The 24,126-nt window shown below is 38.5% G+C and overlaps 1 protein-coding gene and 1 long non-coding RNA gene across 2 annotated transcripts; one reads left to right on the top strand and one right to left on the bottom strand.

Moving 5' to 3' along the window:
* Window positions 1-5,352: 5,352 nt before the first annotated feature.
* LOC110821997 (uncharacterized) lies at window positions 5,353-6,389 on the bottom strand. Its single transcript, XR_002541183.2, has 3 exons — window positions 6,152-6,389; window positions 5,963-6,038; window positions 5,353-5,618 (listed from the first exon to the last, which is right to left on the bottom strand). It is a non-coding gene; the product is annotated as an uncharacterized LOC110821997 (long non-coding RNA).
* A 568-nt stretch (window positions 6,390-6,957) lies between these two features.
* LOC110821988 (putative polygalacturonase) lies at window positions 6,958-11,577 on the top strand. The gene is made up of 5 exons (XM_022051984.2): window positions 6,958-7,592; window positions 9,063-9,183; window positions 9,537-9,711; window positions 10,181-10,251; window positions 10,698-11,577. Exons 1-5 carry the CDS (start codon window positions 7,257-7,259, stop codon window positions 11,336-11,338), a joined length of 1,344 nt encoding a protein of 447 aa, XP_021907676.1. The 5' UTR covers window positions 6,958-7,256; the 3' UTR covers window positions 11,339-11,577.
* Window positions 11,578-24,126: the final 12,549 nt, after the last annotated feature.

Genomic DNA, 24,126 nt, shown 5'->3' with positions numbered 1-24,126 from the left:
ACGTGCGGTGGTCCAGCAACGATGCTCTAGCAACAGCGCTTCGGCAACAACACTCTGGCAGCGTTGCGTAGCAAGCTAGGGACACACATGTGGTGGTGCATGGCGATTTCGGTGACTGGGATCGCGGGTCAATGGTAAAAACTCAATTTGCCTTTGTATTCTAATTATTTCTACAAGTGTCCATAATTTAACCCATGTATTTTTTGTTTGTAAACGAGAGAATTATCTAAATGGTAGTTGGAATTTAGAGTAGACCGTACACTCGAACCAATAAGGATTCTAACACTTTCCTATTCAATTATAGGTAAAGGATTGAGTTAGTCTCATTCAAAGGTCCCCATATTTTTATAAAGCATTGTTCCGTTAAAATAAATTGTTTGCAGATCTTACAAACTATTTAAGTTTTCTAACGTGATTTTCGCGAACTCATCGTGTGTGTGTTTGTGCAATTGCATATGATTAGAGATCTATATGATGTTGTGTATGATCTATGTTTATATATGCATATTACTACTAGTGTGTGTATGCAGATTTTATGCATGCTAGTTACTGATTTATAGGTGTGCATGACACATATATATGTATAATTGAATGTTGTATAATATATGTATCTATGAGTGAACAACTTGTATGTGCATGTTTATGGAATACGTATATGTCTTGTGTAAATGCAAGTATGCTTATGTTCTATGTGGTGCATGTATATATATTTATTTAAGTCGATGACTGTGCATATAAGATGTATATATCATGCTTATTGCGTAGATATATTTATGTATAATATATATGATGTATATGTAGGTGCATGCATGAATAGACCATCTAGTGATAGATTTGATTAGTAAAAGAATAACATAAGAATATTTAAAAGACAAAAATTCGTTTAACCATTATCAAGAGGGGAAGGGTGTGTGTGTGTAGTCATTTTGGTAGGTGAAGCATGGTGAACCCTACCTGTAGATATGACCTCAGCTAGACATGACTAAGAAATCTTATACATAACCGTTCTGTGTTCGGGTATATGTGAAAAGTGATTAGTGATACCCAATACATAACCATTATGTGTTCGGGTGCATTGGGAAAGTGAAAAGTGAAAGTGAAAGTGAAAAGTGAAAAATGATATGTGATGTATCCACGTAGTAGAGGGAATTCTTAGTGCCCTCGTTAATGCTGGTGGAAACAGTATCCCGCGATGAAAATCTTAAAAGAAGAAAAAATAAAAATTATAAACTTTAATAAAAATATAACTGAGAACGAAGGTATAACTGAAAAGTGATACGTAAATAATGTAAGATGAAAGTAATATTAACATATGCAATGATAAATAATTCAGTGACAAGCGCAAGTGATTGTCAGAAAGTGCAAGTGCAAGTGTTATAAAACTAGTGACCAATATTATTTGTTTATGTAGACGTGATTTTAGAGTATCTGTGATGTCTATGAAATTATACGTGAAATAGTGAATTATTGAGATATGTGAAATTATGGTTATTATATTACTTGAAAATTAGTTTAAAAAAAAATGTATTTGTTTTATAAATCTTGTATGATCGAGTGTGTTTTGTTTTGTGCATTGCCCCTCTTCTTTACTAAGTCCGTGAAATTCACTCCAATTCACACTCCTCCCAATATAGATTAGTTCAGATCAAGAGTAAGTTCAACGCCGAAAAAAAAATTTGAAAAATCTTTAATGATAACAAAAATTTTGTTTTATAAAGTCAGTTAAATTATATTATAACGATGTAATGTAAAAAAATTTGTAAGTCCGATGTCTTATAATCCCGTATAAAAGATGATTAAATCTTAAGTTTTTACTTATTGTTACGTAAATTTATCAGGTTACGTGTATAAAATAACACTTATTTCTCAACAGAGAAAACGGATCATTTCACTCTGCCATGAATTAATGGCCTCCCCTGTACTCTATTCCCCGGACATTCTTTGACAAGGTATTGTGCACTACCACACTTGTAACAGCCACGCACTTCAGGGGTGCAGGGTCGGTCACTGTGATATTTGCCACAACGTGCACACCCTAGTGCATTCCTTGCTGTTGGATTCCTGGGAGTGAAGTTCTGATATGCCCTCTGTTTCTTGTCTTGGTGGTTAGACACCGGTAGTGGTCTTTTATGACTTTGAATTCCCCAAGAAATTTCACTCGGTCCTTGATTTACTTGTTCTATTAATTGAGCCTTATCTAACACTCCCCGGTAGGTTGGTAGGCCGAACACTGCCACCTGTTAATAAAGGTCAGGCCTCAATCCCCTTTCAAACCTTCAAGCCTTCTTTGTTTCGTTCATCATAATCTCAGGAGCAAATCGTCCTAGCTCAATATATTTCTCTGCTTATTCTGCCACTATGAGGTTCCCTTGCCGTAACTTAGAAAACTTATTCTCTTTTTGTTGTCTGACTATGTCTGGAAAATACTCGCATTAAATGCCTCCAGAAAGGTTTCCCAAGTGATGGGTGGAGCTAGGGCTTTTTCCTCAAATTCTACCAACGTTCTGCTGCATCTTTCTACATGTAGGTGGCCAACAACACCCTCTGTTCCATGTTTACTTCCATCACCTCAAAGATTTGGGGTAGGGTCGCACTAGTTACAGGTGTAGGTCAAGTTAGTAAATAATTTTTTTACTGAGTATGGGGGCTCACACCTTTTATCATTTTAAAATAGGAAAACCAACTACCGTACCAGACCCAGTTGATGCAGAAACCAGACACTTGAAACACGTTAATTGCAAGCCACCACTAATTAGCATCGACTCAATCTTTCGGACATCCGAACCTCACTAGCTCCTTATTAACTTCAATCTTATAGAGTCTTGTAATTGGTTATTCAAATTTGGAGACAAAGCAAAAAGAGATGTTTTTTTTTTTTTATGTAAATCTGAACAAGATAAAAAATGAAAAGTTTCTTTGAAGGTGTCATCACCACTTGTCATCACACAAGTTTTCGTTTAAGTCTAGTGTTTGTCTTAACAATCTGTTGTTGATCGGTATTACTCCTAACAATCTGTTGTTGATTAGTGGAAACATCAGGTGAAGGAATAAAAGAAATATCTGAAACATGAGTGTTTGAATTATCTGATGCAGGATTATCAATGGAACCATGAAAATCATCATGCTGTAGTGAATAATCCGCATTATGAGACACAATTGGTAAAGAAATGGAGGAAGTAGGAGATTGATAGGGAAAGATGTGTTCATAGAAAACATCATCTCTGGAAACAAGTAATTTCTGTGACTCAAGAGAGTAGACTTTATAAGCCTTTTGACCAAGACTGAAACTAAGGAACAAACATTTTATAGCTCTTGACTCAAATTTATCCTTATGACACATTTGTCACATAGCATAAGTAGCCAAAACATCTAAAATTATCATGAGAGGGTGTATGACCATAAAGAATTTCAAATGGTGACTTCCAGTTTAAAAGAGATGTTGGAAGCCTATTAATAATGTGTGTTGCAAACATAATAGACTCACCCCAAAACCGAGTTGGTAATTGAGATTGAAAAAGGAAGGCCCTCACAATTTGTAAAATATATTTGTGCTTCCTTTCTACCACTCCATTCTGTTGTGGGGTGTAGGGACAAGTCTTTTAATGCAAAATTCCTTCAGAAGAAAACAAGCTTTGACACTCATGATTAGTAAACTCAGAACCATTATCAGTTCTTATAGCTTTGATCATTGTGGAAAACTGTGTTTCAACCAGTTGGAAAAATTGCTTCAAAATTTGAACAGTTCGTGTTTAAAAGAGTTCAAGTTGAACGACTGAAATCATCCACTATGGTAATAAAAAACTGTGCACCAGATAATGATTTTTGATTGTAAGGCCCCTAAAGATCTATGTGCAGTTGAAAAGATCTTGTAGTTTTAATGTGACTAGTGAATAACAATCTTTGCTGCTTTGCTATCTGAAAAACGTCACATGGAAAGGAAGATTCATTGATTTTATTGTTAAGAAAATCTAAATGAGACATAACAACAGAAGAAGGATGTCCAAGTCTTCTGTGCCATAATGAAAAGGAAGTACAGGAATTAACACTATTACAAAAGGAATTAACGGAATGAACTAAATTGAAATTCTGTTGAATTAGTATGGAAATCAATCAATGCAAGATTAAAGCTACTGGAATCCAAAATGTATAGCCTTCCAATGACTTTGCCTATTGCTAGAATCTTCTCATTCTGCAGGTCTTGCAGTATACAATGGTTAGGATAAAATAGAAATTTGATTAGTGAAAGTTCAGATAGTTTGTTAATTGACAAAAACTTATGTTGAAATGTTGGTATATATAAAACTAAAGTGAGTATTAGTTTATTTGAGATATGCACATCTCCTGTATGACGAACCAGCTTTATTGATCCATCAGGAAGATATACAGGGGTTATGGTCTTAACTGGGTCTGGGTTTTGCAAAAGTTTTAAATCATTGCACATACCAGCAAAATCATGGAAGTGAGCCATATTAACGATACTGCTTTCTGCTACTCATTTACCTTTCATGTACCTGCTCATTTCTTATTGTATTAGATCCTGGATCTTTGTATTCAGCTCTAGTGACACTCCATCATCTTTGGTAGCTTCTGAATCTAGAGTAGCATCTGCCAGATTTGCTATTTGTTTGAATCCAGGTTTTCCTCTTGACTTCATGAGATCTTTGTACCAATCTGGTACACCATGGATTTCGAAGCAGGTCTTCTTTGTATGGCTAGTGAAATTGCAATGTGTGCAACGAAGATTTTATCTGTCAACCCTTTTAGAACCTCCCTTCTCCTTACTAGTACTCTTAGTATCATTACTTAGTTTCTTACCATGTTGATTATAAACCATCATAGCCACATTTTCTGAACCTTTTGTATAAACATTCTGAATTCCTCTTTGTTTTTCTACTCCTAAAATCATATAGTATACTTTGTTAATTTTTGATAACGGTTCTATTCCCAAAATATGATTTCTTACATGATCATATAGATCATTCAAACCCATCAAAAATTGCATTAACTTACAAGAGAAATTGTAGTCTGCTAGTTGCTTAGCTGCTCCACAACTGCACTGACGGATAGGTTGTAGGCACTGCAACTCATCCCAACGCTTCTTCAATCTGTTGTAGTACTGGACTACAGTCTGGTTCCCTTGAGAGACTGAAGAAATCTCTCTTTGCAATTGGTACAACAGTGGACCATTGCACTCTCCAAAACGTTCTTCCAGCTCCTGCCATAGTTCTTCGGCTGTACTGGTGTATAAGAAAGCTTCCACAATATCCTTAGTAATGGAGTTGAGTATCCAAGATTGCACCATGCAATCCACCTTACTCCATTTCTCAAAATCCTCTGATCCCTCTTCTGGCATCTCACATTTCCCATCTATGAAACCCAACTTCACCTTGGCTCCAAGAGCTATCTTCACAGCCCTGTTCCATGCCAAGTAGTTGTTTCTGTTTCAGTGGTGTTGATACTAAAATCATTCTAGGATGATCTGATGACTATAGTATCAACGGATCTTCCTTCTTGGTTGTCCTGGCTCCTTGAGTGCTTCCTCCTTGCACGTCTTCAGTGCCACTAGTTCCTTCCATCTCTCTAATCACTGTATTTTAATTCAAATGGATCTTTGTGCTCTGATACCATGAACAGAGAGCAAAAATAACACAACAAAATGAGAAAACTCTCAAATGATTTTTTATTGCTCTCTGATACCATCATAAGATCTTATTGATGTATTTATAAACAAGCTGGAAGGTTCTAGAGAAGAGAAAAGGGGTGCTAAAAGAAAAGAAAATGCTCCTCCTAATCAGTTAGGACAGAATGAAAACCAAAAAGAATGAGTACAAAATAATGCCAGTTATACTAACTAAGCTGCAGCAGAGAATGATGGCTGCATGACTTTACATGAATCTTCTACAGAGTTACAGTCTAATCAATAGTAAAATTCATTCTTAAATCATAATTCAGGAACCCATACCAGAAATTGCCAATACAATGTAAGAGCTTTAATTCAGCAAACTCTTGACCTCTTTTTCTTTCACTTCAGTATCTCACTGTCAAATATAAACTGTTGAATTAATTAAGTTTCCAACATTTCTTGTGGTGCGGCGGAAGTAAAGAGTGAAGAGGAGAAGTAACACGCGCCGGAAGTGAACGTGCTTCTTACCTACGGTTGGGACTGTGGTTGACTGAGGAGTGTCCCTGTCGCGGGCATACGTGAGGGCTGCCGGCCTACGACTTTCCTATGGCTGTGGCTGTGGCTGTGGCTGTGGCTGTGTTGTTGATGTGACGGAGCCGCCGCGGGAGAAACTGAAGTCCGAGAGAAGATGAACTAGGAAGAGCTTAGGAGAAACAGAGATTAGAGAGAGTTTTTCAGTAGGAGATTTAGACTTTGTTTAAAAAATTAAATATATAAAATATAAAATGACGGGTTTATATAAAAGTAATATATTAAATATGTTATATAAAAAATTTAATCAGTATGATTTATATTATAGTATTAATATATAAATACGGACTGAGGATGGATTATGTTTGGGTTTCGATTTAATATGATGGATTAGCTTTTGATTAGAACTAAAGATCATTCTTTTTTTCTTCATTTAACAAATATAATAATAATTACTATTATTATATTTTTTATTTTTATTTTGTTTTTTTTTTTTTCTTTTTCACTTTGTGTTTTTTATCCAGTTTGTTATGAGCGAAAAAAGAATAATAATTATTTTATAATGATAATAATAATAAATAATACTTTTTAAATTGAATTAAAATAAACTTATTTTATTCAAAACAGTGAGAGAGATTTGATCTGTTATAATTCAAAAATGTGACGGCAATTATTCCCCTAAAAAATTGATATCTTGTTTCCGTTGATGACAGTCGGTTTCCGTGAAATTATCTTCTTTTATTTCCCAGGTCCTTTTATGTCTTTTCACTTTTCCCAAGAACCAAACAAAAACACTTTTATCTTCTCTCCTTCTATTATTCAATTAAGAGACACGCTTTTCTCGTCATTGAAGCTCTCACTTTGCTTCGGCTACCTCTCTTTGGTGCTTTCCTCAGATCTTTCTCAGTTTATACACCATTATCTTATTCCTAAAAAGAAAAATTCCAGATCAAGGAGTACTTCTTGTATTTATCTTCTTGTAATCGCTTCTAACAAAATCTCTTAAAAAATTCTCTTCCTATCACTCCCACCGCTGCTAAAGCGTCCTTTTGTATCTTTCTCCTTGTTGCTTACAACCAGCAAATCGTATAATTCTGCGAAAATGCATTGGCTTATCTTTTCCGTTCTCTTTTGTTGCTCGCTTTTTGCCTTCTTCTCCAGCGGTTCTGCTTCCGGTGAGGTGGTCACATGCTCCGGGATAGTGCCGCTGAGCTACCGAAACGACAAGATTTCTATAACGGACTTTGGCGGTGTTGGTGATGGGAGAACTTTAAACACTAAGGCGTTTAGGGCGGCAATATATCGGATACAGCATCTCAGAAGGAGAGGAGGCACGCTGCTTTACATACCTCCTGGGGTGTACTTAACAGAGAGCTTTAACCTTACTAGCCACATGACTCTCTACTTGGCCAGGGGTGCAGTAATCAAAGCCGTTCAGGTAATTAATCCACATCGTAATCGGTTTTCTCATCGTTAGTGCTTAAGCTTGTTCTCAATTATATCTACATTATAATTTGACAACGTGCTTGTTTTATTACATCTCAAACCTGATTATTACTGTTAGTCTTTTACAAGTTAAGATTATGCGTTTTGGCTTACTAGTTTCTTCTAGGTTATTGTTCGAGATTTTTTGATTTTTTTTACTTCATTATATTTTTAAACTGAGTTTAATGTAAAAAAAAAATACACGAGGAACTGAATTTTACAGCAAAATGATTGAATTGCAATAAATCTAAACCACTTTGGTGAAACTTTATTTTTTTCTTTTTCTTTTCATTGTTGCCTTTTCCTTTCTGCTAATTGTGTTTTGATTCTTTGGTCTGATATTTGAAATGTTCTTGAAATAGATCTATATTCTGTCCTGTTAAAGCGAGTGTTACTTTAGCCAGAATGGTTCTGTAAATAATGGGAATGAAGAGATCAGTATGAGCCATGGTAGGTGCAGGCATTAAGAATGCAAACATGGTGGGCCTGGCATCTGAATGGAATGGGTGCATGTGCGTAACATTTATCATGTCTAAAACTGAGCAAGTTGGACAGCCAGATAGCTGGCAGGTTTTGTCGTTAACTGTGTGATGTTATCATATTTTATTATACTATGGGTGAGAAGATTACCATGTTAAATGGGGACATGATTCAGTCTTTAGTAATGGCAATGGTTTACCTAATTAATTAACCAAAAAATCGTTGTCGTTTATAGGGATAATTGCTGTTAGCAGATTCTTATACTGTCAAGTTAGGTAGTGGTACTTTATAGTCATTGAATGTTAAAGGAGGAAAAACTGATAGTTGTTGTGTCAAATTTCTAATGCAATAATTTCTGATGTTGATAGACATATAATTTCTGATGTATTCAATTTGATCATGATACCTCAGTAAACACTCGGGTTCACCAAGTCCATCCCGTGGTTGAGAACTAACCTTGATTTTGCTGGAAGTTGCTTGTTACCACTGCATGGAATGAGTTCTCTGTAGGTTGTCAACAAGAAGGGAAAATGTTAGGGTTCAAAGCGTTAGATGAGTGCTTTTTTTCTTCCTCACCCCTCAAGAAGCCGTAATTAGCTTAAAATGTAGTCGACTCTCTAAGAACTTAAAAAATTTGATGACACATTTAGCAATCAATGAGAAGCTTATAAGTTGGCGGTCTATAAGCTCTTAGAGCAGCATCTCATAAACTTAGTATGTGTGGCTTTTAATTCTAGCTACTGTTAACTACTTATATGTCTAAAATACCCTAAAACTAGTATTGGTTTTAATTTTGTGTTACCAAATAGTTTAACAGCTTACTTATAAAAAGATTCTATATGCTATTGAAGAGCTTATATGCTTATATATTCTAAGTTGAGCCAAAAAGACTCCAATTTACTTTTATATCCTTTATAAAGCATCTTGTTGCTTGATTGTCCAGTATACAGGGAACTGGCCTCTGATTGCGCCCTTGCCATCTTATGGAAGAGGACGGGAGCTCCCTGGTGGAAGGTATATGAGCTTTATTCATGCAGATGGAGTTCGTGATGTGGTGATCACTGGTATGTTTCAATATAAGTGATTAATTAATTTTACCGCCTTTCATATGTTCCACTAGATGCTATGCTTCTCTCTGATTTAAGCATCTTAACAATTTAAAAGTATTGAAAGAGGCTTCTTTAAAGTAGACATGCTGCACCTTGGAGAAGCCTGGCGTAAACTTACATACACATCTTTCTGAATACATTATATTTATTGATGTTCTATTCGGGACTGGGTGAATAGTAATTCTAATTAATGGTAGTTTGACTGCCCAGTACTAGTTTTCAGATTTATGGCTTTTTGGCACTGTGAATTTATTGCCTCTACCTGGATCTACACATCTGTTAAGGTTTGATTAATTGTTCTTTAATAGGAGAAAATGGAACAATTGACGGCCAAGGAGATGTCTGGTGGAACATGTGGAGGCAGCGTACTCTCCAGTTTACAAGACCAAATCTTATTGAGTTCAAGAATTCCAGAAGTATCCTAATTTCCAATGTGATTTTCCGAAACTCCCCTTTCTGGAACATTCACCCAGTATATTGCAGGTAACATTGGAGACAAATGATCCATTTAAAGACTTGGCTTCTTATTATACATTTCCTTTACCTCTGCTTATCATGGTGGAACTTATGGCCATCTTAAACGCATTCAATGTTATCAAACAGATATAGAGAAAGAGATTTTGATTTTATGGTCTGACCAATTGGTGTTAACTTTTTCTCACTCTTGCAATTTGCAAGTGGGGACCTCTAGAAGCATATGAACCAGCCCATATGCAGGCTAAATATAGCCGAAGTGTGTTACGTTAGCATTCTATGCGTGCACTAAAATTAATCTTGAATTTATTTTCTTTCCACCTGTAAACCGAATAAGTTTTGTTATAACCTTGGGCATGAGATATGACTTCGCTGCCTTATTCTTGTGCTTTTTCTCCTCAGAGTCTGTTTATTTGCTTAGTTCTAGCCTGATGCATCCTCAAGAAGATTAATTTTAACTCATAGTTCTTTGTTACAGCAACGTTGTCATCCGTTATGTCACTATCTTGGCCCCAACTGACTCTCCTAATACTGATGGAATTGATCCAGGTATGGACTTCAATGCACTCTCTCAAATGTATTTCACTCATATGAGCATCCTATCCGAATTTGCATGCTTCTTAAGTCAATAGTACTTGTCATCCCCATAAAAATCCTTGGCTTGTTATATGGACAAAATGGGATTGTGGAAGAGTTTGATTGATTATTGTCATGTTCCAAGTGATATCTTCTCTTTCCATGACTCCGTATCAATAAAAGGGGGAAGAAACTAATCATATGAAGCAAATTTCTCTGCTTGTGCTACTCATTTTAACAACTATTAGTCGCGAGAGCATATGTAGAATATCAGATAATTAGAGTTCGAATCAAGGTAATAATCCTTTTCTTTGGCGGCATCTGCAATTGTTAAAAGAAGTGTGTTGTTTGCGCATGGTTCTAGTATCCACTGCTTTTATCTAGGAGAACAATCTCTTGACAGTAACCTGTTTTTGCAGATTCAAGCTCTAATGTTTGCATAGAGGACTCTTACATTTCTACTGGAGATGATCTTGTGGCTGTGAAGAGTGGATGGGATGAGTACGGGATTGCTTATGGTCGCCCTAGCTTTGGCATTACAATTCGCCGGATTACAGGGTCATCTCCATTTGCTGGGATAGCTATAGGAAGTGAAACCTCTGGCGGGGTGCTAAATGTGTTGGCTGAGCACATCAACCTTTTCGACATGGGAGTTGGCATCAATGTGAAAACAAATATTGGTAGAGGGGGAGTGATTGAGAACATCACAATTTCTGATGTTTACATGGAAAATGTCCGTACAGGGTTAAAGATTGCTGGTGATACTGGGGATCACCCTGATGACAAATTTAACCCGAATGCACTCCCAGTTGTGAAGGGCATCACGATTAAGAATGTCTGGGGGGTGAAGGTCCAGAGAGCAGGTTCGATATTAGGCTTGAAGGACTCTCCCTTTACAGGGATCTGTCTCGCAAATGTTAACCTGCATGGTCTGACAGGACCAAGAGATCCTACATGGAAGTGCTCAGATGTAAGTGGAGCTGCGCTCAAGGTTAGTCCATGGCCATGTTCGGAGCTGGCTAGCACCTATTACAGTGATTCATGTTCTGATCAGTTTTGAAGATGCATTCAACTTTTTGAATCTATCATTTAGCCATCGCCAACTACAAGAGCTTCCTGCAAAATCTGTGAAAAGGCAAATCAGCACAACGCTACAATACAATGCGGATAGTGGAAATTATGATGACAAGAATCTTGGACTCAACCATCTTTTTATTTTTTTAGTTTGATTTTTTGATTTGTATGATTATGTATATGTTTGTTGATGAAAGCATATATAAAATGTTGTTTATGGATTAATCTAGCATAAGCAAATTTTTTTTTTTTTAAAAAATTAATAACAATAAATTGAAATTGTTAAATTCTATCAATATATGCAGTATATTTTTTCTTCGTTTCATATATAAAGCAAAAGCAAATGTAAATATAGAAAAGAAAAGCTTTAAGGGGAAGAGTGTTAAGAAAAGAAAAGAAAAGACAAGCATGTAAAAACAAACAATACAATCTTATTAAAAAAATAAAAATAAAAATTATACAATCAAAAACAGAGTTGGCAGTATAATGCAACTGAAACTTCAAAAACTTGTTACTTCTATTAAAATGTACGTACACTTATTCCTCAATTACATTTACGCACACAAGAAACATATAAGATACATCATTACTTTTTGAATATAATATCTGTTTCATTTCATATTGAATTTTAAAAGTGATCCATAAATAGAAGAAAAAAAAAAGAAGTACAAAAAATACTTAATTCTTTTTTAAAAATAAAAATGTTTAATCACTCCTTAACCACGTCCAACGTTAGATTTCAGTTCTAAATCTTTTTTGAATTATAAATTAATTCTTGAAGTTTTTAAATTGTTTCAAAAGCTAACATTAAAAATTAATGAGAAAAAGCTTTACCTTTGTTTGGTAAAGAAAAATTACGTTTCTACTCTCACTACTCACTCTATCTGTTTCTCTCCCTCACTCTATGTTTTTATATTTGTTTTCTTATATATAAATATATAATACTGTTAACATTCCATTCCCTTTTATATATATATATATATCTCTCTCTCTCTCTCTCTCTCTGGTTTGTAATCAAGAGAAACCTAGCTGAAATTTTAAAATAGAAGATAAACCCTGAGTGTAAGAGATTACTGCTATCTATTCTATTAAAATCAAACATATATAATATAATAAAAATCAATGAGATATCAGCATCTTATATCTGAATATAAGAGAGATAAAATTATATATGGACTGCAAAGAGAGTATAAAAACTATAATACTGATGATGACGACGCCAATGATGACCTTGTATTAAAAGAGATACAAAAATGAAGAGAAATTCACCATAAACTTTCAAAAAGAAAAACCCTAAGTGTATTTTCAAGGCTTTAGACTTTCAGCAAACACGAACTTTGAATTGTAGAGACATTTCAACAAAAATTTAAGTTCAATTTTTTTTTTTTTGAATTTTAGTAGAAATTGAAATGGCTTGTCAGGCTTGGTTTAAAAGAATTCTGATCAAATGGGTTGAAGTGTTTGGATTTTATGGAAGTTGAGATTTTCAAGTTAAATGTAACATTTAGATTGTAACGATCCTGGAAATTTAAAAGGAAATATATAATAACTTAAGTGCGGAAGCGAAATAAAACGTTAAAATTTACATTTGTTACACAATAACTTAAAAGTACTGAACAACATTGCAGAATTAATTCTTTAAGAGAAATATGAAAAATAGAGAAAAAATAGAAAATAGAAAATAAAAAATATCTAGCATCTACTCACAATCTTATTGCAGATTGAACTCTGGAACCTGGTCCTCTTGATCTGAAATGGTTAAATAAAGGATGAGTTACACTAATCCAGTAACAATATCATACTATATCATCAGCACAGAAGTAAAGGTTGGTATAAAATCAAAAATCACTAATGGAGCATTAAATTTAGTAAATTCATTTATTAATTATAAAATCATTTCTCGTTCACTTACCATAGTGGAATTTATGAAAATAACCTATAAAAATAATAATATCATACAGATAATAATTTCATGAACAATCAGCAACATAGAACATATTATAAATTTATATCCATTAACAATAAATCAAACCATAATTGTTTCTCTTTTCACCAGTCTACTAGTATCCATGGGGGTTCATAGGGATGTCTCCGCTACACATGAACCATTTCCTTTAACAATCTCAATTACAGGGCCGTCTCCTACCTGTAATGGCCCCGGAAATTTAAATGAAGATGTATGTATTAAAAATCTTAAATGCGGAAGCGTAATAAAAATTTTGATTAACATTTCTTACACAATAACCAAAAACGTATTTAACATATGAAGGAATAAACTAATTAAAAGTGATACTCGAAATAAAAACTATAAATAGAGCTATAAAGTCCTTAGGCGTCTAACTAGCCGTCTTCCTGCGGAACGGGCTCGAGAACTACGTCTTCCTGATCTGAAATGGTTAAGTAAGAAATGAGCTACACTAGCCCAGTAAAGACATCACACTATCTCATTGCCACAGAAGTAAAGGTCGGTAGAAAACAAAAATGACCAATGTAGCATAATTTATAACAAACTCATTTATTAATATAAAAACTTTTACTGTCCACTTACCTTAATGAGATTCATGAAAATAACCTATGAAAACAATAACATGATAATCATCATAAAATCATATACACTTTGTAACAGGACACATGTCCTGCTTTTGCACTTCAATAATTAGACAATAAAGTTCCTCTTTTTACCAGCCTACTAGTATCCATAGGGATCCATAGGGGGTCCCCGCTACACGTGAACCATTAACATTAATAACCTGATTCCAGGGTCGTCCCCATACCCTGTCCGATATGGGCGCCAAAACCATAATCCTCAATACCTCGTCCGGTATGGGTGCCAAAACACATAAGGTCTCCATACCCCGTCCGGTATGAGAGACCACATTCCCAATAGGGTTCCCTACGGACCCGGTCTGTCCACCATCTCTCAGGATATCTAGTCAGGCTGTCCACACTATCCATTTATCAATTCACATAACTTTTTTGCCATTTTCCTTGGTCTCAATCATTCAACTATACCTAACATGTAAACCAGTAATTGACACCAAACCGGACAACACAGTATCGGGTTAACCATAATACCAACCATAATAAAAGAAACCATGATTCATACATACGAGACCATAAAATAAACACATCAAATATCATACTGCATTTAATACTGAAAAATAGATCAAACAATAACTGACAATCAATGTATCAGACTCAGGCTTCATTGGCAACCTTAATCAATTATACATCTATAAAGTCACAAAATACCATTTAATTATTTATTAAGCTTTAATACCGTGATAGGAAATAGGATGATGGGTCCTTACTTGTTTCGGGGTCTGAAATCGGCTCTACAGTGCGCCTACGGGCTGTCCATAATTTTCTTGAGTTTTTTCATAAAAAACTGAAACGCACTACAAGTACCTGCATGTGCCCCAAAAAATCCCAAATCAGACCTAGGGCCCATTTTGGCCAATATCATAATTCCGGCACGGCGGCTTCGCCGTGCTCCGGCGACGGCGCTGCCGCCTGCAGCGGCGATCTGCCTTGGGTTGGTCGTTTTCGGCCGAATTCGGCCAAACTTGCATTGGTCCATGCGATAAAACAACCCTAGGGCTCTCGGTGGGCCAAAAAATCACGAAAAATCGAGACTTACCAGCGGCAGTGCTCTCGGGTGCGGCGACTTCTCCGGCGTGAGTCACGTTTTAATGTTTTGCTCCGGTCAACCTGTAGAGAAAAGAACAGTGATCACGGTGGTATAAAAATTGCATCGAACGGAGACCGGAAAGGGCCTCATCGGAGGCAAAAACAGAGGGAAGCCGCGGCAGCGGCGCCGAATTTCGGCGGGATTTTTCGGCCAATTGGCTGGTGGTTTGGCTCCAGTTTGGCCATAGGTGGATTCAGCATTGAAAAACAAGCCAGGAGGAGAAAATTTACCTCGATTGGTGGTCGGAAAATTCTCCGGTGCGGCGGCGGGTGGCGGCGACCGGCTCCTCCGGCGTCTGGTTCTTCTTTTCCGGTGAGGCACTGGCAGCTAGGGTTTTGTGGTCAGGTGTGGGTGGGGTTATTTATACCCTTTGCCTTTTAATCTCAGCCGTCCATCAAGATTAAATCTAGACCGTCCGATCGTGATTTATTTGGGATTAAATCTGGGCCGTCCGTGTCTGATTGAATCTGAATCGTCCGTACGTGTGAAATCTGGGCCGTCCGTGCGAACATTTGATTTGGGCTGTCCGTGCTCGCGGGAACGGATCTGGGTCGTCCGATTGCGCGCACGCGGATCGCCCACGTGGCCCGTCCCATGTCAGCATTTTTTTGCCACGCGGCGTGTCCTGGTTGGTCGGGACTGCTGACCGGGCTGCTGACGTGGCACAACTTTTCCAAATTGCGTTTTGACCTCCAGTTTTTAATTTTCTTTTCAAAAATACCCCCAGAATCTAAATTTTCACCCATTTTTCCCAAAATCAATTTTAATTAAATCCAAATAATAATTTTACCTAATTTTATCATTATTATTATTTTTATTTTCATTAAATTAAATTAAATTAAATAAAACTCTAAAAAATTCAAATACAAAAATAAAAATAAAAATAATACAAAAAAAATAATTTGGGTGTTACAACTCTCCTCCCTTAAGGAAATTTGGTCCCCTAAATTTGTCTCTCACTCTTGGTCGAACAAATGGGGATACTGGGCTCTAAAATCTGATTCTAGCTCCCAGGTAGCCTCCCTGGGCGTGTGGTTCTGCCACACGACCTTTACAAATGATATTTCCCAGTTGTGGAGTATCCTGCTCTTTCGGTCCGTGATACCGATTGGTACTTCTTCATAAAACAAGTCCTCTTGAAGTGGAAGCAGTTCATGATCCAAGATATGAGAGAGGTCCGGGTTGTACTTACGTAGCATGGATACGTGGAACACATTGTGGTCTCTGGAGAGTTATGGAGGCAGTGTTAGTCTGTAGGCAGCAGTACCAATCCTGTCTAAGATTTCAAAAGGTCCAATAAATCGGGGGTTTAATTTTCTCCTCCTGCCGAATCTACTAATTCCCTTGAAAGGAGTGACCTTAAGAAACACCCGGTCGCCTTTCTCAAACGCTAGGTCTCTCCTCCGGGTATCTGCATAACTCTTCTGCCTACTCTGAGCTGTCTAAATATTCTTTTTGATTTTAACTATTTTGGACGTGGTCTCTTCTACCAACTCTGGGCCGAACAATCTTCCATCGTCCACTTCTTCCCAACAAATCAGTGATCTGCACGGGCGCCCATATAACGCCTCATATGGAGCCATGCCGATACTTGCTTGGTAGCTGTTGTTGTAGGCAAACTCTATCAGAGGTAGATGGTCGTCCCAATGTCCCCCAGAGTCAAGGACACAAGCTCGGAACATATCATCGAGTGTACGAATTGTCCTTTCTAATTGTCCATCAGTCTGGGGATGGAAGGTAGTACTAAGAGACAGCTTTGTTCCCATAGCTTGCTGAAAGCTACTCCGAAATCGAGAAGTGAACCTGGGATCCCTGTCGGATACTACTGTCACTAGAACTCCATGCAATCTGACTATCTCCCGGATATACATCCTTGCCAACTTGTCCAAGGAATCGGTCATCTTGATGGATAGGAAGTGAGAAGAGTTAGTAAGTCGATCAACAATTACCCATATGGCATCATGTCCTGAACGTGCCTTGGGTAGCCTCGATACGAAGTTAATGGTGATATGTTCCCACTTTCACTCCAGGATCGGTAAAGGCTGAAGTAACCCACCTGGGCATTGATGCTCTGCCTTGACCTGCTGACATACCAAGCATTTAGATACAAAGTCGGCTATGTCTTTCTTCATCCCATTCCACCAAAACTGGGGTCGCATGCTTTGGTACATTTTGGTGCTTCCTGGATGCATGGCAAACTTCGAGCTATGGGACTCTGTCATGATGTCTCTTTTTAACTCACTGTTATCAGGGACACACACCCTGTCTTGGAAATGAAGTAATCCATCGGCAGAGATTCAGAATTCTGAGCTCACTTCCTGTTCTGCATCCTTCTTACGGGCTACCAGGGCGGGGTCGACTGATTGGGCTTCCCTTATTCTCTGGATTAACTCGGGCTGAACTGTTAGGCGACCCAAACATATGACTCTCTTCAGATCCTGAAGTCGAACCAGTTGCGTGGCCCCAATTGGCATGCATTCTGAAACCATCAAATGGGCTAAGATACCTGCACTTTTCCTGCTGAGAGCATCTGCTACCACGTTGCTCTTACCCGGATGGTATAAGATATCACAATCATAGTCCTTAAGGAGTTCCATATACCTTCTCTGACGCATGTTGAGATCCTTCTGAGTGAATATGTGTTTCAAACTCTTATGATCGGTATAGATCTGAAAGGTCTCTCCGTACAAATAATGGCGCCAGGTTTTCAAGGCGTGTATGATTGCGGCAAACTCTAAGTCATGGGTGGGATAGTTCTTCTCATGATTCTTTAACTGTCTGGATCCATATGCTATAACCTTTCCATGCTGCATCAGAACACAGCCCAGGCCTAGCTAGGAGGCATCGCTATAAACTGTATATCCTCCCGATCCACTAGGTAAAGCCAGCACGGGTGCAGTAGTCAGCCACTTCTTTAATTCTGAAAAACTTCTTTCGCAGTCCTCATTCCACTTAAACTTGGCATTCTTCTTTGTGAGTCGGGTTAGAGGAGTTGCTAGACTGGAGAATCCTTCAACAAACCTGCGGTAATAACCTGCCATTTCTAGGAAGCTGCGGATTTCCTTAATTGATGTCAGCTTCTCCCAGCCAAGTACCGCTTCAACCTTTTCGGGATTCACTGATACCCCTTCCTTCGATATGATGTGTCCTAGGAAGGCGGTCTGCTCAAGCCAGAATCCACACTTATTCAACTTTGCATATAACTTCTTTTTTTTGAGGACCTGCAAAACTTGGGCAAGATGGTGAGCATGTTCTTCTCTGCTTTTTGAGTAGACTAAGATGTCATCAATGAACATGATAACAAATTGATCCAAGAACTCTCTGAAGACCTTGTTCATAAAATCCATAAAGATTGTCGGGGCATTGGTCAGCCCAAATGACATGACTAGGAACTCATAGTGTCCGTACCTAGTTCGGAAGGCCGTCTTAGGGATGTCTTCTGTTCTTATCTTCACCTGATGGTAACCTAATCGCAGGTTTATTTTAGAGAAGACCTGTGCACCCTGCAACTGGTCGAAGAGGTCATCAATCTGGGGAAGGGGATACTTGTTCTTGATCGTAACCTTGTTCAATCCCCTGTAATCAATGCATAGTCTTAATGTTCCATCTCCCTTCCTTGCAAAAGTGACTCCAGCACCCCAAGGGGACACACTGTGTCTAATAAAACTACTGTCTTGCAATTCAGTGATTTGTTTCCTCAGCTCTTCCATCTCAATGCGACTCATGCGGTAGGGAGCAACCGAAATGGGCTGAGTATCTGGCTGTAGGTCTATAGTGAACTCGACTTCTCTGTCCACTGAAAGACCGGGCAGTTCGTCCGGAAACACATATGAGAAGTCTCGGACTACTGGAATCTCTTGAATACAGATTTTCTTCTTGGGCTTGCCTAGTCAGAGAAAATAGCAAGATTAAGGCACTAGAAGTTAAGAAAACTTGCAATCAAGAAATAAGTACTGAATGATTTTATTAATTTGTAAATGGCACCTCGTTAGGAGGATTAAATACAACTTTCTTGTTAAAGCAATCTATGGTGGCGTGATACGCCGCTAGCCAATCCATTCCTAAGATTACATCAAAATCCCTCGTATCTAACCCTATCAAGTCTACACTCAGTTTCTTATTTGCTATCTCCACGGCACACGCCCTGTAGATAACTTCTCATAGTAGTGTTTCACCTCCGGCAGTAGACACAAATAACAATGAATCAAGTTTATTAGGTGATACATTAATTTTGAAAGCAAAAACATGTGAAACAAAGGAATGCGATGCACTAGTGTCAAATAAAACATGAACAATATGGTCACAGATAGTATACATACCCTGTACCACATCTGGGTCGGCATCGGCATCCTGCTGGGTAAGGTTGTAAGCTCTACCCTGGATAGGAGGCCTTCATTGATTCTGGTTCCTCGGGCATTCTCTTGCATAATGCTGGGCACTGCCACATATGCGACAAGTGTTGTTGAGGCGGTAGCATGGTCGGTCCCCGTGATCTCTGCCGCAGTGCTGACAGATCTTCTCACGTGCTGCCCCTGGAGCCTGGGGAGGGGCCTGGATGGCTGGTCTGCCTCTTATTTGGTTGGGCAGGTGCAGTAGGTGCTGGCCTGCGGAACGAAGCTGAGGGTCGGGAACTCCCTCCTGGCTGAGGATGGGTGTTGAAGCTCATTTCAATGATCTGTACCTTTGCTAGGACTGCTGAATATGTCTTAAGCTTGGGTTGGCCGTTTTCGGCCGAATTCGGCCAAACTTGCATTAGTCCATACGATAAAACAACCATAGGACCCTCGGTGGGCCAAAAAATCACGAAAAATTGAGACTTACCGGCGGCGGTGCTCTCGGGTGCGGTGGCTTCTCTGGCATGAGTCGCGTTTTGATGTTTTGTTCTGGTCAACCTGTAGAGAAAAGAATGGTGATCACGGTGGTATAAAAATTGCATCGAACGGAGACCGAGAAGGGCCTCATCGGAGCCAAAAACAGAGGGAAGCCGCGGCGGCGCTTCCGGACTTCGGTAGGGTTTTTCGGCCGATTGGCTGGTGGTTTGGCTCCGGTTTGGCCATAGGCGAATTCAGCATCGAAAAATGAGCCAGGAGGAGAAATTTACCTCGATTGACGGTCAGAAAATTCTCCGGTGCGGCGGTGGGTGGCGGCGGTCGGCTCCTCCGGCGTCTGGTTCTTCTTCTCCGGCGAGGCACTGGCGGCTAGGGTTTTGTGGTCAGGTGTGGGTGGGGTTATTTATACCATTTGCCTTTTAATCTCAACCGTCCATCAAGATTAAATCTGGATCATCCGATCGCGATTTATTTGGGATTAAATCTGGATCGTCCATCGCGATGCGATCTGGGCCGTTTGTGCCTGATTGAATCTGGGCCGTCTGTACGCGTGAAATCTGGGTCATCTGTGCGCACATTTGATCTGGGCCGTCCGTGCTCGCGGGAACGGATCTGCGCCGTCCGATCGTGCGCACGTGGATCGCCCACGTGGCTAGTCCCGTGTCAGCGTTTCCTTGCCATGCGGCGTGTCCTGGTTGGCCGGGGCTCCTGACCGGGCTGCTGACGTGGTTGCTGACGTAGCACAACTTTTTCAAATTGCGTTTTGACTCCCAGTTTCCGAGTTTCTTTTCAAAAACACCCCCAGAATCCAATTTTCACTCCTTTTTCCCAAAATCAATTTCAATTAAATCCAAATAATAATTTTACCCAATTTTATCATTATTATTATTTTTATTTTCATTAAATTAAATTAAATAAAAATCTAAAAAATTCAAATACAAAAATAAAAATAAAAATAATACAAAAAAAAAATAATTTGGGTGTTACAACTACCCCCGTCCGGTATAAGCGCCAAATCATTTAATCTCAATACTCTGTTCGGTATGAGGGTGAATTGGGCCGTCCCATACCCCATCCGTTATGAGCACCAAATTATCAAGTCTCCATACCTCCTCTAGTATGAGACAACATTAACGGTAGGATTCCCTATGTATCCGGTCCGTCAACCATCTCTCAATATATCCAGTAAGGCTCTCGTTTCATTTACTCATTTAAATCACACAATTTCCTTACCGTTTAACATTTCTTTTTTCCCAATTCAGCAGTAAACGCATCAATTAAATATACATGCGTTCAAGGCCATAAAATAAATCAGATACTATCATGCATATAAACTGTAAAATCAATCAACAAACAGTAGTAGATAATTTTCAGTTTCGACTCCATTAGCAATCCGTAATTAATTATGCATATTTACTAAAATCGCAAGAAATACCATATTATTATTTACTTAAACTTCAACTCTATGATAGGGAATAGGGTGAGGGATCCTTACTCGATTTGACGTCGAAAAGCTAAATGGTTTACTGCGCCTACGGGCGGTCCTTGGGTTCCTTGAATTTTTTCTTCGGAAACTGAAACGCGCTTACAGTACCACTAAATGTTCCAAATAAACCTAAATCAGTCCCAGAACCCACTCGGCCAATTTTGGAAATATGGCACGGCAGCTCCACCGTGCTCTAGTGATGGTGCCGCTATCCGCGGTGGCAGTCCGCCTCGAGTCGGCCGTTTTCGACTGAATTCAGCCGATTTTGCTTCAATCCCTGCAAGAAAACATATTTAGGGGCCTCGGTTGGTAAAAAAATATAGAAAATCGAAACTCACTAGCAGCGGGGCGCTCCAGTCCGGCGGCTCCTTCGGCTCACGTTACGGTTAGGTGTTTTGCTCCAGTCAACCTTTTTTGGCGGTCGAAAAGGGTTTCGGTGCCGCAGTGGGTGGCAGCGGTTGGGTCATTTTCTCCGGCGAGGGGTTCTAGCGGCTAGGGTTAGTTTTTAGTGCGGATGGGGGTTATTTATATATATCTGCTTTTGATCTGGACCGTCCATTGCGTTTGATTTGGACCATCCAATCGCGATTAAATAGGGAGTTAATTTGGACCATTCATCGCGATTCAATATGGGTCGTCCATCGCGATTCACTATGAGTCGTCCGATCGCGTTTGGGAGGGAGCGCATCCAGGCCGTCCGTGTGCGCGGGAACGGACCTCAGCCGTTCGATTGTAGGCACGTGGATCGCCCACGTGGCCCCCCCGCGTGGCCTCCCGCATCAGTGTCTCTGCCACTTGGCGCATCCTGGTTGGTCCGAGTTGCTAACCCGGCGTCTGACGTAGCGAAACTTTATAAAATTACATTTTGGTCCATGTTTTTCGATTTTTCTTTCAAAAATACCCATAGAACTTAAATTTTCACCAATTTTCTCCAAAATTATTTTTAATTAAATCCTCTTTCAATTTTATTTCATTTTTTACTCTAAATAAAATAAAATAAATACACTAAAATAAAATAAAATAATAAAATTTATATTTACTAATTATTAAATCACCACAAAAAAATTTGTGGGTATTACATAGATTAATGGATTTTAAGTGATACAATAAGATTAAGTGGATTGAGTTGGTTTGTTTTCATTTGTAAAGGTTATTTGTACCAACAACGACAAAGTGAACCTATACAGATGTTTCTATTTGTATAGGGTGGTCTTTAGTAATGCCAAAAGAGATTAGCCTATACAAAGGTAGCTATCTAAACATTACCTACTTTTAAGTAATAAAAAAGTGTTATTAGTAAGTACTATAGCTTTTTCTACTAGAAGTGACTCCTTCATGCATATAATATTTAGGGTTTAAATGAAAGAAATTTTAGTAATTAAGGGGTTTTTATAAATTTTAAGGATTTAAATAAAAATGTTTGAAAAAAGAGAGGCAAAAACATAATTAAATAAGAATGGAAGGAGGCAAAAAGACATAAGGGAATGGACGGTCCTGATCGCACCATCTGAGAGATCCAACAGCTTGAAATTTCATTTGATTGAACAACCCAAATTAAGTCTTGCAAGATCAAATGGTTAGAGTGATGGGTATTTAAAGAAACAATTAGGATTTTCTCCTCCATTCAGCAAATGAGACCCAAAAATGAGAGAAGAGGAGAGATGAGTCGATTGGGTGAGAGAGGAGGCCAAGATTGAGTAAAGGTCGGACCGAGTGGGAGAAAAGAACACCGCACGAGGGAGAGATGAGTAAGGAAACCAGAAAGAAAGAAGGAAACGCAGCTGAAAAGGAAGGAGGAGGTGTCACAGAGGCAGAAGGCCGAAGGAAGAAAAGGTGACGGGAACTGCGACTGAGAAACATTGGCGGATTTCAAAGTTGTGTCGCACGCGACGTCAGTGTTTCAAAAATTGGTAAGTTTTATCCTTTCTATTTTTCTGAGAATCCCTTTTCATATCTCACTCTAACTGGTATATAGGTGTGAAACCAAATCATCCAACTTTTATGGCAAGCGAAGAGTGCTCTCGGGGAACCAAGGAGACCATTCTCCGAAAGTTAGGAGTCGAACCCGAGGCTGTTTCGGGCTTTCGGGGTGCCGCACCCGAACCAGGTGCATTCTTTTTCCTCTTTCGGTGTGAGTTCTCAATGAAAATGGGTATTCACGTGTGTGTGTGCAAGTTTCGGGAGCTAGGGCGCTCACCTCACCATGGTGAGTGTGAGGGTCTTCTCGGGAAAATAAAAAATCATCTCCGGTGATGTAAATCAAGAAATGTGAAGCTATTTGGCCTTCACATCACCCAACCCAAATAAGATAACCTTCATTTTCCTTTTTTTGTGGAGTTTTGGCGAATACAGATGCTAATATATATGTATGTGTATGTATAGATTTTGAGAACTAAATCGCCCACACCTAAGCAGGAAGCTGAAGTGGTGGTTTGTCAAATACCGAAGAACGAGCTTGTTATTGGTAATTACCCAAAATGGCCACTGTTAATAGTTCCTTAAGTTCAATTTATTTTCGTCAATTAAATCTAATTATGTTTATGTGTAGTGACTCTAGGCCATTAATTAAGTGGAATACAATTTGTTTGAGAAATTTTGGTAAGTATTTCCTTATTTCAAACATGTATTGGGATTTTAAAAGTTTATGCATGTGTATTCTTAAATTTGTGTGTAGTATAGAACAGATACTTGATTCCTTGATGAAGAACAAAAACCTGGACATCTTCCCGGTAGTGTGAACTGCCAGGAATGAATTTGTGACACTTGAT

The sequence above is a fragment of the Carica papaya genome, chromosome 4, assembly GCF_054855325.1.
Source record: "Carica papaya isolate Zhongbai chromosome 4, ASM5485532v1, whole genome shotgun sequence".
Taxonomy (NCBI): domain Eukaryota; kingdom Viridiplantae; phylum Streptophyta; class Magnoliopsida; order Brassicales; family Caricaceae; genus Carica; species Carica papaya.
The sequence above is the reverse complement of the archived record's forward strand: the minus strand, read 5'-3'. Positions and strand labels throughout refer to the sequence as shown.